Raw genomic sequence first — 15,398 nt, 5'->3', positions numbered from 1 at the left:
CTTGATAATTTATAAATTGTTATTTTGTCATATCTTACACTGTCCGACGTCTCCTTTCACCCACTTTTCTGTTGTCCGTCCCCCAGGGAGGAAGTCACATGTAGATCCCTGTAATTGGTTCCCCCTTTCCACCCCAACTTCCCTCCACCCTCCCGGTATCGCCACTCTCACCACTGGTCCTGAAGGGATCATCTGTCCTGGATTCTCTGTGTTTCCAGTTTCTATCTTGTACTGGTGTACATGCTCTGGTCTAGCTGGCTTTGTAAGGTAGAATTTGGATAGGAGTAGGAAGCCTCATCTTTCTTCCAGAGAAGCAGCTAATGGTTTCAATGTACTGCGCTTGAGAATAACAGCCCAGAGTGTAACCACTGTGCCACCAGGGGTTCTCTGTAATATATACAATATAAAATAAAAATACTTTAAGAACGTAAACATGTGTAAAAATTGTTCCAAGAATATGTAACAACATTGTGTAAAAACTTTTTTGCTCAAGGGTCAGTTTTGTCTTAAATGAATTCTGCTCTTGCAAAGGAGTAATTTTTTAAAAAAGGAGTAATTAACTCAGCATCATATAGTAAATACTGATTGCCAATATGCTCTACTGTAATATGGTGTAATTTAATACACTGTAATATACTATAGTTGACAATATGCTCTACTTTCAATAATACAATCAGCTTTTGATTAGCCATAGTATTTGACGTGGATCATCCCAAACCAAATAAAACCTAAAATTAGTTATATTTCACTATGGGGAAGCAAGCCAAGGTTTTGAGCCTGTCCCCCTCAATTCTTGTCCCACTTGAAAGAAAGAATTCAGATAAGGGGCAGCATTCAGACCAGAGTCAGAGAAATGGTGCCAACACAATGAGTTTATTGAGGAGGCACTTTGGTGTGGAACGAGGTCCCAGTAGCATGAAGAGCTAGGTTTCATCCTGCTAATGGCGGACCTTTCACCATTGACCGGCTTGCCAAGAGGTCCTGTGCAATTGGATGGCTTTCTGTGGCATCCTTACCCTTTCCAAGTACATGTACCCCTGCACCTCAGTGATCATGCTGTGTGCTTGTCTCCAGGTGTCCTCCCTACCCCACGCCCCACACCCTGCAAAACCAAGACTCAATTCAGCCATTGTGGAGCTGGCGAAAACATCTTGTCTTTTGCCACCCACTCCCTTCCCAGGTCTCTATCTAGTCTCTTCCAGCAATAAGACAATGTGTTTCCCCTGCCTTTGTGTTGGGGAAGTATAGGGAAAGCCATTGCCCCGCTCTTTTCCACTGTTGCCAGATTTCATCTAGCTAACATTTGACTTCACCTTCTAATTTCCCATCTGATTTGTTTATTCAACAAACATTTGAATGCCTTGCTTCATGTAGAATACTGTGCTTGGAGCCCCAAAGATACTATGATCTCAATAGGGGAAATAAGGCAGTATATATTATTTAGTACTGCATATCAACACACACCAAAGCGTAGTCACTTCAAATAACAACCACTTTTTAAAACCGTTTTATTGGCACTAATTCCACATATCACACAATTCGGTGGTTCATGCATATCGAGAAGAGTTATGCAATCATTACCACAATCAATTTTGGAACACACACACACACACCCCACACCTTGCAACAACTATTTTTTATTTACTCACAATTCTGCAGAGCGTGGTTGGGACGACTAGTTCTCCTTGATGTATTGTTGGCTAAGGTGGCAAAGGCTGGGATATCCACAAAGGGATTAGAGACTTTGCTGGCATCTTACGTGAGGTAACTAGAACAGCTGGGAGCTGACTGGGCTTGCTTCATAGTCTCTCATTCAGGGCTTCTGTCTACAGCAGGATAGGGTCTCAGGACTCCACGCAAACAAAAACAGAAGTTTCCATGCCTGGTCCTAGTTGCCCAACCTAAACTCAGAATTTGCACTCTGTGAATCAAAACATCACAAGCCTATCCTAGATTCAGGAGGAGGGAAAAACACACTGTACCTGGTGGCGTAGTGATTATAAGTTGGGCTGTGATCCACATGGTCGGCAGTTCAACACTGCCAGCAGCTCTGTTAAAGTCTGGGTTTTCTACTCCCATAAATAGTTATAGTCTCGGAAACCCACAGGGAATCACTGAGTCAGCATTGGCTGGATAGCAGTGGGTTACCTTTGGACTTGAGTGGTATATGTTCACAGGGATGGAAGAAATTATTGGTGCCCATCTTTACAGAGAGGCAAACAAATAATTAGACATCTAAGGCAGTATTATTAAAGACAGAATCAGAAAAGCTTCATGGAGGCAGTTATATTTGAGTTTGCCTCTTGAGTAATGGGAAAGTTTTTTAGAGATGAGAGGGCAATTTAAGGCAAAAGGAACAATGCATGCATAGGCTCAAATTAGTTCTGTACGGATTATATTAAGTTCACTTATTATTCCGAAACTGCATGTCAAATAATTTTGCAGAAGCTTTCAGAAACATGCTGAGGAAGGGAAGAGTAGCAATTCTCAAGTTGCAAAAGAATAAGAAGAGACCACCAAAACAGCCAAAGTTCAACTGACAAGCAGACTCAACACAGAGTACATTTAATGTTAATGTGTGGAAAAATTGAATGTTTATATTTAATTAATTGATCGTTATTTTTTATTTTGCTAAATTTTTTCTTAAGAAATTAATTCAAAAGCACTTATTGATGACCTGTAATTGGGATACATCAATGAACAAATCAGACAAAAAAATCACACCTTTATGGAGCTGATATTCTAGTTCAGGGAGACATACAATAAACAGGACTATAAATACGTGAACTATGTACTGGGTTACTCCAAACAGTGCTATCAAGTTGTCTGCCTCATAGAAACCCTATTGCACAGAGTAGAACAGCCCCTGTGGCTTTCTAAGACTGTTATTGTTTACAGTAGTAGAAAGCCTTGTCTTTCTCCTGTGGCAAAGCAGGTGGTTTCCAGTTGCTGACCTTGAAGTTGACAGCCTAACTCATAACCCACTATGCTGCCAGGACTCTATATAATAGGTTAGAACAAGGATCGGCACATTTTGAGATGGAAGAGCCAATCCTGTCCTTCACAACAATTTAAAATTTTGAGCCATAAATATATTTTTACAAACAAATAAAATGAACATTATCTGAAGAATATCCTTTAATTTTTTTTCAGTTAAACTTCAGATCCACACGTAAGTACCGAAGAGCTGCACATAGCTCCAGAGTGACAGTTTGCAAACCCCTGGGTTAAAAGGCGAAAATGACTACAACAAACAAACAAACAAATAAAAAAGAGTGTGGCAGAGGAAGAGGGAATGCTAGAGAAGTAGTTGCGATTTAAAATAGGACAGCCAGTGTAGGCCATATTGAGAAGATGGCACCTGAGCAAGGAGCTGAAGGAGGAGAGCGAGGCGGGCCAAGTGACTTAGGGAAGAAATAGTGTTCTGGGTAAAAGGAACAGCCAGTGTAAGGGAACTAAGGCAAGAGTGGCTGGCCTAGTAGAGGAACACCCAGAAGGTCCCTGTGCAGAATAAGCAAAGGGGAGAGCAGTAAATGAGGTCAGAGTGGATGGCCTTTGACTTACTCAGAGAAATGAGAATTCACCAAAGAGTTTTGAACAAAGGAAAACTATGATCTAACTTTCCATGGCAGCAGGACTGCACTACCTGGCTGATAATACAGTGAAGGGGCTCCAGGGTCTGGACCGGAAAATGGGAGAGAATCCTATCTGACTCGGATTACAGTGCTGACAATGACGGTGGTGAAAGAGTTAGATTCTAGGTCTATTTAGAAGGTTATGTCAATAGAATTGCCTGATATAATTTAAGTAACCCAAAGCAATTATATTCAGGACCTTGTTATAGAAGTATTTCAATGTCGAAGTCATTGTGTAATAGTCAAGTAATTGATGTATATATTGTAATACAATATATTTCACATGGCTGATGATTAAAAACTTCATTTGGTTTCTTTTGTTATTGTTTTCACTAATAAAACCAATGATAATCAGCTTTTCTTTATATTCAGATGTTATGTATTCAGTGACTTGTCTGTATCTTGGTTTGGCTGGTTATGTAGGTTTTTGTTAATGTAGTTACATTTTTTTGTGTTGCTTATACTTATAGGTAGTAAAGAAAATAAGAGAACAGGGCAGTGTTTTATTCCTTTTAGGAAAAAAGTGAATGCCCCATTCCTTTTAAGCCCAAAATACTCCCCTATCCCTCCTTCCTCCCTCTCCCTCCCACCTCCCTCTCTTGTAATTCTTGGCATACAGTCTAAAACTGTTAAGTTTCCCAACAATCATAGCATTATACTGATTAAAAATACTTTTGGCTTTATTTGGTAGGTATTCCTTTTTGAAATCATCATACTTGGGTCTAAAAATGATTGTTTGGTTAGATTAAGTTATATTTGAAGACATGGTACTATGTGACTTTTGGTGCAACTACTTGTTTGGGTAAAGCAATTTCACATGAAATCACATAAGAAGTAATTGTATAATCTTTGGGAAATCGGAAACCATATCTTAGTATAGTGTCACTGTGTTAGTCTGGGTAGACCAGAGAAACAAATCCATAGATACGCATATGTGTATAAGAGAGAGTTTTATATAAAGGGTAATTGTACATTAAGAAAGCATCCAACCCAGTCTAGTCCAAGCCCGTAATCCGATAATAGCCCATATATCCGATACCAACCTATAAAGTCCTCCTCAGACTCACAAAACAAAAGCAATGATGCCGAATGCAGGCTGATCACAGGCCAGTGGGTAGAAAGTCTTTGGATTCAGTGGCGTTGTAAGAATCTCAGCGCTGACAGGGGTCTCCACGTGGCTTCTCCAGGTCCTGGGTTCTCTGCATCAGGGTTGGTCCATGTGGCTTCTCCTCAGGGATGTCTCGCAGGGAGTAAGCCTTGTCAGCTGAGAGTCTCCAAGGGAGTGAGAGAGTGTCTCCCATCTCCAAGGAGGAAAATCAGCAGTTCCCAGAATTCTTAGGAGAAGACCATGCCCACAAAAGGTCTCATTGGCTATCTCCGGATTGACAAACTAGACTCCACCCCTACACTCTTAATCCTCAAATTGACACCAAATTAGGTGTCACCACAGTCACCCAAGAGCCACACTAACTAATGCCATTTAGCATCATCCCTGGTCTTCATCCACTAGATACCAGTAGCAACTCCCCCAAGCTCTGACAAACAAAAATAGCTCCAGAATGCCGTATGACCCCTGGGAGGCAGAAATTGTCCCCAGGAACCACCAACTTAGTATATAATGTTGTGCCTCTTATGCTATGCCTCCCTATAGGCATTAATTAAGGTGAGCACACGCACACAAACACACGCACAGTATCTTTTTTCTTTTTGCCCTTATACGTTGAGCTGCTAACTTCAAGGTCAGCAGTCTGAACTCACCAGCTAATCTAATGGATCCACAGGAGAAAGATGAAACTGTTGGCTCTCATAAAGATATACAGCCTCGGAAACATCGGAGAACAGCTCTACTCTGGTCTATATGGTCACTATGATTTGGAATCAACTTGATGGCAGTGGGCTTGGGTTTCTTTGCCTTTACTCTTCTTTTATGTTTCAGTGTTTTCCTCGCTGCTGCTTCTCATCCTTAAATTAAAAGTATTTTATATAAAGCACAATTGTTGGTGTAAACAGGAGCCCTTAGTAGCATAGTGGTTAGGAGTTGGGCTGCTGATTACAAGGCAGCAGTTCGAAACCGCCAGCAGCTCCACAGGAAAAAGACAACAGGACTTTCTACTCCAGTAAAGAGTTCTGCTCTGGGAAACTCAGGGGGGCAGTTCTACCCTGCCCTATAGGAGCACTATGAGTTGGCATCGACTCCATGGCAGTGAAACAAACCTTTAGCCCCTTTCCTGCCCTCTGTGAAATTTTCATGATGCTGCTTAACACCGGGAGATTGTGGAATTTTCTTGTCTCTTGGAACTCTTGCAGGCAGCCCCACAACTGGGTGTGACATGTCATTTTTACCTACTGATGTACACTTTTGAATACATTTAGTAAGTTAAGCAGCATCTCTGATTGTAAATCATTACACATGTAATCACTTTCCATTCTGAATGGAGCTGGTACCCAGAAAGTTTGAGTGTTTCGAACTGTCTGCAAAGCCTCAGTCACCCATAAGGATATTCGCTCAGCCAGAAGCCCCCCACGCCTCAGTGTTTCTGAGTGTGCTTCCTCTAAATGGTTTACTTCACTAGCCCATGTGAACACGCCTGGCTGCTTTAGGTCCCCTTCTGATCTCAGTTCTCCTTTCACCTGCTTAGGACCAGGCTATCTTAAAGGAGTGTTCATCACTGAACCGTAGTTACCATGGCTTTGTGGATTTCTTACTGCATCTCTTCCTCTATTGCTCTTGCTGATGTTCCTTCTACATCATTGCCATCTGTTTCTGCAAGTCTCAAAAGTCCCTGATGCTCTATAAAGAAGTTTAAGTTCTCATTAAAATGAAAACTTGTTTGTTTTCCTCTTTATTATTAGAAAAATTATGGTTAGTCTCTTGAGCTACGTTTGTAGTTGTTGAATATACGATGCACGTTTACTTGGAATGTAGGATTTTACTAATTATACTGTACAAAAGAGACCCCCTGACCGCAAATATTATTTAAGGAGAACATTTATTAAATCTTGAAGGGGACAAAGACACACACACATCTTTTGGAGGCAGGAGAGCCATAGCACAAGACCATAATGGCATCCAAAGATTCAGTCAGGACACTAGTTAAATAATAAGGCATGGAAACTATCACAAATTCATGGTTGGTGGCAGATCAATACACCATAGTTCCAGGTGGGACTACAGGAGAGGGGACAGGACCAAGATTGGATCACGTACATTATGTTAGATAGAAGAATTTCCAAGATTAGTCCAGGGCTTTCCAGCCAATGCAGTCAGGCACGCCTGATAGGGCATGAACCTGATTATGTGACAACCCACCCCCCCACCCCCGAACCTTGATCTCCATCAAGGACAAACTCAGGCAAGCTCCTGGCTGGAGAGGGATGAAGGTAATCCACTTTTCAATGCATTCTACTTGAAGGTAAGACTGTCTGTATCTTTGGTTAAAGATTAGAAGGAACTCAATAGAGGCTTAATCCACGTGGAAACTCTGCAAATGACTTTTTGCAAATGGATACCGTCCGTCATCCATAGCCTTTTGCAAATGGGGTGCTCAGAATTTAAACTATAACACAAAACCAAAAACCAGTGCTACCATGCCGATTATGACGCATAGCAACCCTATGGAACAGGTAGAACTGCCCCCATGGGTTTCGGAGACTATAACTCTTTTTTTGTGTGTGTTTTTTTTTGTTGTTTTGTTTTTTTCTAGCAGTGAGAGAGTGAATGAGTGAGTGAGTGAGTGCATGAGAGCGCGAGAGAGTGACAGTGAGAGAGAGAGAGCATGAGAGAGTGAGAGTGAGAGAGAGAGAGAGAGAGTGAGTGAGTGAGTGAGTGAGTCGACTATAACTCTTTACAGGAGTACAAAGCCTCATCTTTCTCTTGCAGAGTGACTGGTGGCTTTGAACTGCTTACCTTGCTTGAGGTTAGCAGGCCAACACATAACCACTATGCCACCAGGGCTCCTTAAGTTCTATTAAAGTACTAAGAAAAATAAATTGATCTGGCATTTCTAACTCCTGTGTTTCTCTTCTCCTACCATCCCACCTCAAAAAAAAAATCCAAACCCAGATCCTTGATTTTAAAAGAAATGAATGTATCTTTTGCTTATTAGATGGGAATCCTTTCATTACTTCTTTATCCAGCTACGTAGGGTGCATGATCTAGGCACAGGTTTTTTTCTATCAGTTGTAAAACATTTTTAGGATCTGTAAATTAGGTAGTATTTCTTAATTCTACAAATGAAGAAGTGAAGACTTAAAGGAACAGGTAATTTACGTAAGATTGTCTATAGTTGCATAAGTTAGATGTGGAATCAGGATAGGACAAAGGGAGTCTAACTCAAGAAATTATTCTGTTATGTCTAATATACTGCTTTATTAATTCATTTCACAAAAATTGAATTTACATGCCTTGTACTGTTTTGTCATTAATAACATATTAGATACAGAAAAAATAACGAAAACGTGCTACAAATTGACACATAGTGAGTGACATGTTGCCTTTTTATTTTAACAAAGCCTCAACCAAATATGTAAACATTTATGTCATATGGCTTAAGTATTGGAATACATTAATATTTTCTAGCCTAGTAACATGAACCAGGTAATACCAAGTAATGTTTTTATAAAACATTGGATATGGTACTGTATAATTCACACATTTAGATAGTACATAAGTATGGTTATCCCCTTTTTTAATCATAAAGTTAATGTTTTAATTAAATTTAGATCACTAATTATATTAAAAAGCTTTTTTCACATAGTAATGCATATTGATTATATATAAGAACAAATTGAAATCCCCAATAATTTAATAATAGCTAACATGCTTTTCAATATATTAAGCATCATACTAAACACATTACATGTATTAGTTTAATTACTTTTAATTAGTTGTGCAAGAAAATGCATGCTTTGTAACACCACAAAAAGGATAAATTATGACATCTATCATGCTTGCTGATATATATATATAAAGACAGATTAACATTTAACTAAGTGATTCGATATCAAACAGTATCATATATTAGGATTTTTTAATTTTAAAATTAAGAGAAGTATATTATTATTTAGGTGAAAGCTTGCACAGCAAAGTTTTCCGTTCAATAATTTACACACAAATTGATTTGCAGCATTGATTGAAATCCCTGCATTGTGCCAATGCTGTCCCCATTTCTACCCTGGGCACCTCTTTTTCCATTCATCCATTTCCCTTGCCCCTCCCTGCCTTCTCATCTTTGTTGAGGGCAAATGTTGCCTTTTTGGTCCCACATAGTTGATTGTCCAAAGGTGCAAATTCCCCGCTGAAATCTCTTGTTGATAGGCCACTCTGTTATTTGGCTGAGAAGTGACTTTGGGAATGACTTCAGTTCAAGTTAGGAAACTGACAGGTCAGTAGTCTCAGAAGTTCGTCCATTCGTTATCACAATTCCGATCTTTTTTACCAGTGAATTGTGTTCTACATTTTTCTCCCATTCTAAGCTTCTGTCAGGTCTAATCTTATCAGGACCTTCTATTAGGTCCCTGGTCCGAGTGGTAGGTAGTGGAAGTCAGGGCATCATCTAGTTGTTCTGATCTTAGGCTAAAGGAGTTTATTAACCCTTTCGACTAATTGCTTCTTTGTGTCTTTGGGTTTTTTCCTCTCTCCTTTGCTCAGGGTGGGAAGAGATCAAGAGTTATAACCAAGAGTATGAGAATTTTATAATATTTTTTTTGTTCACTCATTTATACAGAGAAAAAAAACACTAGTCAAAGATAGGACCTTGTATTCTAACTACTGAAAATGCAGACAAGTCAAAAACTGCTTGCTTCTTTATTATACAGTTGCAAAGAACTGGCCCAAGCGCAGGCGAGCTTAAACAGAAAATAGTCTCTTGGTTTCATATGCAGCACAGTAGGGTCATTTGAATAGATTGACTTTTGTCATGGAAAGGCAGCCACCTCAACTTTCAGCATGAATACAACTGTAACTCCAGTGTTAGTCATACATTTATTTAAATTTTAAAACCAAAGAGGTTCTTTTGTTGTTGTTGTTCAATGTGGGATGGATGACTTTGACCCTGTGAGTAGCAAGCTGACTCCATACTTCTCCACGTCCACATTTCTTTGCCTGCAATTCTTATGTGTCCAAGAACAGGGAACTGAAGGCACACGCCAAGAGGTTTTCTTAGTGCTTGTTATGAACCACACTATTACATCTTAATCATATCGTTTAGTGTCCTTAATAGACTCACATGAACACTTCTCTCTTTAGTGGAGTTTTCCATTCAAAAGTCAACTATATGATTGTGTGTGTGGTGAATCAGATTTTGTAAAGAGATTACATAATGTCTTCTTGAATTTTTTATCTAACAAAAGAAATATAAGGGGATCTGTGCTACTTCTGGCTGAAGCAAGGCAAGTGAGGATGTTTTTTATTTCTATTAAATAATTCAATTGCTGGCAGTCCTCTCTTTGGTGTAGAACATAAAAAATGGGTTTAAAAATACTATATGGAAGGAAGCAAACTATTAGTAGAATTTGGATGACCACCAGATGCTTTTTTACAGAATTGTAAATTAAATCTTTCTCTGTAATAGATGTACACGTCCTTACTTTTCTCAGATGGCTCACAAAAGAGTAATATGATATTAGTACAACTAAAAATGAAAATCCAATGAATGTGGTTCCAATGAGACCTGCAATCTGAGAAATCATGGCTCCTAGTTCTATATGCCGATTATAGCACCGGTCTTCTTTTCCATCTGTAGCCTCTACAACTGAGTAGTATATGCTAACTGGAATAATTATGCCCAGTACAACTCCCCATATGTAAGTACATATCTTTCTGGCAAAATTGGGCTGACGAAATTTTTTCAGTAAATGGCCATAGAATAGTTTCTCATAGCATGAAGTGGTCTCTGGTGTAGAATCCATTTTCATTAAGGTAGCATAGCGGCTTATGGCAATCCAACATAAAATTAAGAGGCTGACAAACATACTTACATGCATGGCTAGAGTTCCCAGGAAATTAACCACCTGGCATTGTGCGGATTGATATCTCCATTGGAAACCTTTCAGGAAATAGACACCCATGAAAGGCATGGCACTGCACACAAGTAAGTTTGCAGTCACAAGATGTACTAAGTAGATGTGGGTTGGCGTTTTCTTACATATCTTCATTAAAAATACCCATTGAGAGAGAGAGTTTCCAAAGAGACCCACAATACAAAGGAAGGTGTAGGTAATTGGTAAAGCCATTGAAGAGATCATTGATGGTTGAATACATGATGAATTGTTACTCATTTATATCAGATTTTCTTGAATTTTGGCACAGGAGCTAGAACAGAATTGCACATATTTACTATTAAAATTATAGATGGTAAAAAAATTATAGATGGTATGTAAGTTGAATTGTTTATTTTAAAGTATTGGTTGTAACAAATTTGTAACAAAAATATATTGGATGGAAAGGAAAGTATTATAGATGTCTTCTTACCTTTTTATATCACAATTGTCCGGTTGAAATAAAAACAGAAAGTTGACTATTATGGTGGACAGTGGCTTTATCTAAAAACAAAATTGTATACAAATAATTAGATGCATGGGATTTATTATTTACATTAGAGACACTGAATTATCCTAAAGCATTTTGTAAATGTAAATGATACATGCACCTTATTTGGAAGAACCTCTTCATATTTTAGAAGTAAACTTCATTCCATATTATCAAAAGCTCAAGCAATGTCCTGAATTGAGAAGAAGGACTGTGTAGTGACCAAGGATAGCAATCAAAATCCCAGGATGTTCAATAATTGCTTATTTCAAATACTCAGTTCTAATGTGCCATACTTTCTTTTTAAAAAGTGAATTCAGAAGTATCTGCAGACATATGTGGAAAGTTATGCATGCTAAGTTGTACTGTGGCCTAAGAACAATATTGCAATTTATAGAAATTGTTTTTAAAAATAGATGTCTTTGAGAGATGTATTGGCATGGTGTATATGGAAACACGAATTCTGTACACATTCCATTTTTCTCAAAATGATCATTGCTTTTCAATGTGTTATTTGTTACATTGGAAACCAGCAGCCACATATTTATGAGCCAGTCTGGTCACCATCCTCTGCCCGTGTCAATTTTTGTGTGTTTGTGACTTGGCGCCTCGCTTATGTTAAACACATTCCCTTATGTTAAAACACATTCTCCATGCAAATACTTAAAGTGTTGTGTGTACATTTGTGTTGTTAATAACTTTAGATTTCTAAATGCTTCGAGGCCAGTTTGTAACAGGAGGTACCATGGCAAAGAGCAGTTGTAGATTCCACATGCTTAATTCTTTTTTTTTTTTAATTTTAAAAACCTTATTTTATTTAAAAACAATATAATTATACACGATTAACTTATAAATGAAACTGTGATACTACATATAAAATTTATAATATTTAACATTATACAACATTTGAGATATTGGGTTTAATGTATCATAAGGGTTGTGTGGGTAGGTTAGTATGAAAATCTCTGCTACACATGCTTAATTCTTAACATAATTTCTTGTGAACATGCCTCACATGTGTCCAGCAACATAACAAAGTCCCTGCTGTCAAGTTAATTCTGACTCAGGGTGACCCTATAGGGCAGGCTAGAACTGCCCCTGTGGGTTCCCGAGACTACCTCTAAAGGAGTAGAAAACCTCATTTTTCTTCTGAGGAGCAACCGGTAGTTTCGAACTGTTGACCTTATGGTTAGCAGCCCAACACATAACCACTATGCCACTGGGGCTCCTTTTCCAAACAAAGAGCATTCAAAACCAAAGAATACCAGGTTATAATTGCTATCCTAGTTGGTCATTGGGCCCTCATGTGTTAATTTCAGTCTTTGGTTTTTCAGAGGCTGTTGTAATAATAACAGCATAAAAGCCTGTTTTTGTTTTTTAGCTTTTATGCTTAATTGAAAATCTTTCTTGATTTAAAGGGTACACATGAAATGCCAAAGAATTACATACAAACTATTCTTATTTTTCTCATTTCCTCATTGCTTTCAGGTGAGACTAAGTTAACGATAATCTGCTGCATTACTATGTCTTCATCATAGCTTCTATGTACCATATTCTCCACCCTGTTGTAATCTATAGCACGGTTTCTCAATCTCTTTTTAATCATAGTTTCTCATATTACAGCTTTCTGAGATTCTTATATATACACCCTTCATCTGGGCTCTTCTCCTCTCTACCTCTCTTTGAGAATCATAGTTACATTTATTTTCTCCATCTTAGATTATAGACATATTTTCAGCTTTGTGCAGTGGCAATATAGTAGCCAGTGAGGTTTACCTGAGGTGTGATTTTATTGATAATAGAAAGTTTCTGAAATATAATATTATTATTTCGAAATATTTTTTAAGCCAAGAAACCTCCTTAAGATATGAAAATGTAACAGCTATTCAATATCTCGAGATTCTAGTACATGAGACTCTTAATGCCTGCTAATACCTGTATCATTTTCTTTTCCTGCTAACTAGAAGGCAGGCCAGAGGAAAAGTACAGCCTTGGAAACCCTGTGGAGCAGTTTAGCTCTGTCCTATTACTATGAGTCAGAATCAACTCTATGGCAGTGGGCTTGGTTTGGGGTGATCAGTTTTATTTAGAAAACTATTTATATGCTTCAGAATACGTTTCTATCTGAATCTAGTGCAGACTGGTGAATCAGATTCTGGTTGCATTGAATATAGACCCACAGTTGTAAATAATGTAAATCTGGTTCTGTAACCCCACGCTTTAAAAATTACTTGAATAGAGACCAAGAGGAGCTTGTTTGTTTGTTTTTTAAGGTATCTGCTCAAAGTAGATTTGGGATTTTTGTAAACAAAGACATTTCATTTTATGACATTCATATTAAAGAAAAAGACTAGTCCCTGCTGCTGTCAATAATAGTACAAAAGATAACAAAAATCTATAAATGTTATTGTATTTTTGTATTAAGATCAACAGTATCCTTTTTTAAACTGGAACACCTTATACAGCAGCTAATATTTCATATTACTCAGTTCTGCTGTATTTTTCTATTTCACAGTAGCAAATGTGATAAATTGACTATCAAAGATTAGCTTTGTACTAAACACAAGTCTACATAGGAGTATCACTATAACAAAGCAGATCTAGTTTACCCTCTTTAGCTTTCCAAACATGTTTCTACTATGTAAGGGGATTTCAAAATATTTCATGGATAATAGCTTTTTCCTACCAATTTTTAAATTTTCTCCTTTGAAAGTAAACTTTAGTAATAAAATACTAGATATCACTTTTCTAAATTTCAGAGAATGCTGTAAAGCTTAAGAAGTAAAGTAAAATTCACATATTATATATAAGGAATTGTTTCCATAGAATTTCTAGAAATTCCCCTCAGCAGTTTTACCAATCTAACTTCGGTTACTAATGATGATCTACATAATTACTATGTTGACTACTTTTCTTAATGATTTGGCTTTCACAATTTAGAAAATTTAATCCTATTAGAATTTCTATACAGTTAACTTTTAGACTAAAAATGAATAAGTGATCAACCTTACCTGTACCAGTAGTTTATGCCAGCTCAGACTATATTGTGCAGGAAGTGATGCCAAATTTCAGACTTAAAATTCTTCAAGCATCACTCTTCCAGAATCCTCCTGTTGTAGTCAGTGTGCATAGATTCCTGCACGACATGAACTACAGACGGGGCAAAAGTGAAACAAAATATTGAATGAACTCAATAGGGTAAAGTAGCAACTACCTCCTCAAAAATAAAAGAAGGAAACAAAACATCATTTCTCCATATCTGTTGTGAGAGGAAGTTGGTGGACATTATATACACTGTACTTCCTTATCATTATTTCAAGAACTAGTTTCACTTAGTCACTTAGCTCAGTTAACATGATTTGCTGAAGTTAAGGCCAGAGGTTTAATCCCCTTGCTAATTAGGGAGTCATTCTATAGTGTGTGAGTTTGCAAAAAAATTGTTTGTGGGTGGCTTATTTATATTTCATCTTTACCAAGAATGAAAGAGGAACAAAACTCAAAGTTGTCTTACCTAAAGCAGTACTAGAATCAAATACAGAGCTCGAAGAGAACTTCATGGTTAGCTATAGGTTGAAATCCTTTGTTTTAAAATTGAAGCCAAAGCCTGGAGATGCAGATTATTCAACAGGGATTGCATCAGGCTTTTACACGAACCTGCTCCACTTCTAATTCTTCTTTATTCCAATTCAAAGATGTACAGTTGGAAGTATCTTGAAACATAATCTGAGTAATCCTGGAACGTGTCAGAACTTAAAGACAAAATAAACCTCAATAAAATAAATTATGACATAAAGATTTATGAAGTCAGTTTTATATACAGGATTATTTAATCGGTCGGTGAACTAATAATAAAATGAAAACTGAGTGTGTCCAGCTGAAACCAGACCAGAGTCAAACACGACCCTTGTTGAATAGTTAAGCCAGGTAAATTCTGCAAAGTAAAATTGAAACCTCATTTCATTACACCTAAACATTTTCCAAAAAATTCAGTGGCATTAAGTCTATTCCAATTCACAGCAACCCTGTAGACCAAGGTACCCTGTCCCTGTTGGCTTCTGAGACTGTAACCCTTTTTGTAAAAACAGTTTTATTGGCATATAATTCACATATACAGTTTAATAGTTGAATCATATTAGACTGTAACTTTTTAAAAAATCATTTTCTTGGGGACTCATACAACTCTTATCACAATCCATACATCCATCCATTGTGTCAAGCACATTTGTACATTTGTT

General features: G+C 37.6%; 2 protein-coding genes and 1 non-coding gene across 11 annotated transcripts in view; 1 reads left to right on the top strand and 2 right to left on the bottom strand.

The window, feature by feature from the left end:
- Nucleotides 1-15,398, top strand: part of CASK (calcium/calmodulin dependent serine protein kinase) — a 512,028-nt gene that overhangs the window by 281,642 nt on the left and 214,988 nt on the right. The window lies entirely within an intron of this gene.
- LOC115869457 lies at nucleotides 9,664-9,791 on the bottom strand. Its single transcript, XR_004046198.1, has one exon. It is a non-coding gene; the product is annotated as a small nucleolar RNA SNORA38 (small nucleolar RNA).
- Nucleotides 9,903-14,225, bottom strand: GPR82 (G protein-coupled receptor 82). Its single transcript, XM_004714575.3, has 3 exons — nucleotides 14,175-14,225; nucleotides 11,107-11,177; nucleotides 9,903-10,947 (listed from the first exon to the last, which is right to left on the bottom strand). The coding sequence occupies exon 3, from the start codon at nucleotides 10,911-10,913 to the stop codon at nucleotides 9,903-9,905; it is 1,011 nt and encodes a 336-aa protein (XP_004714632.1). The 5' UTR covers nucleotides 10,914-10,947; nucleotides 11,107-11,177; nucleotides 14,175-14,225.

This window comes from Echinops telfairi, unplaced genomic scaffold (assembly GCF_000313985.2).
Source record: "Echinops telfairi isolate 266 unplaced genomic scaffold, ASM31398v2 ScPeMD7_26;HRSCAF=91, whole genome shotgun sequence".
Taxonomy (NCBI): domain Eukaryota; kingdom Metazoa; phylum Chordata; class Mammalia; order Afrosoricida; family Tenrecidae; genus Echinops; species Echinops telfairi.
This window is presented reverse-complemented; position numbering and strand designations above follow the sequence as displayed.

Coding starts and splice junctions, on each gene's coding strand:
- GPR82 (XM_004714575.3), bottom strand. CDS start 10,913: ATGAGTAACAATTCATCATGTATTCAACCATCAATGATCTCTTCAATG.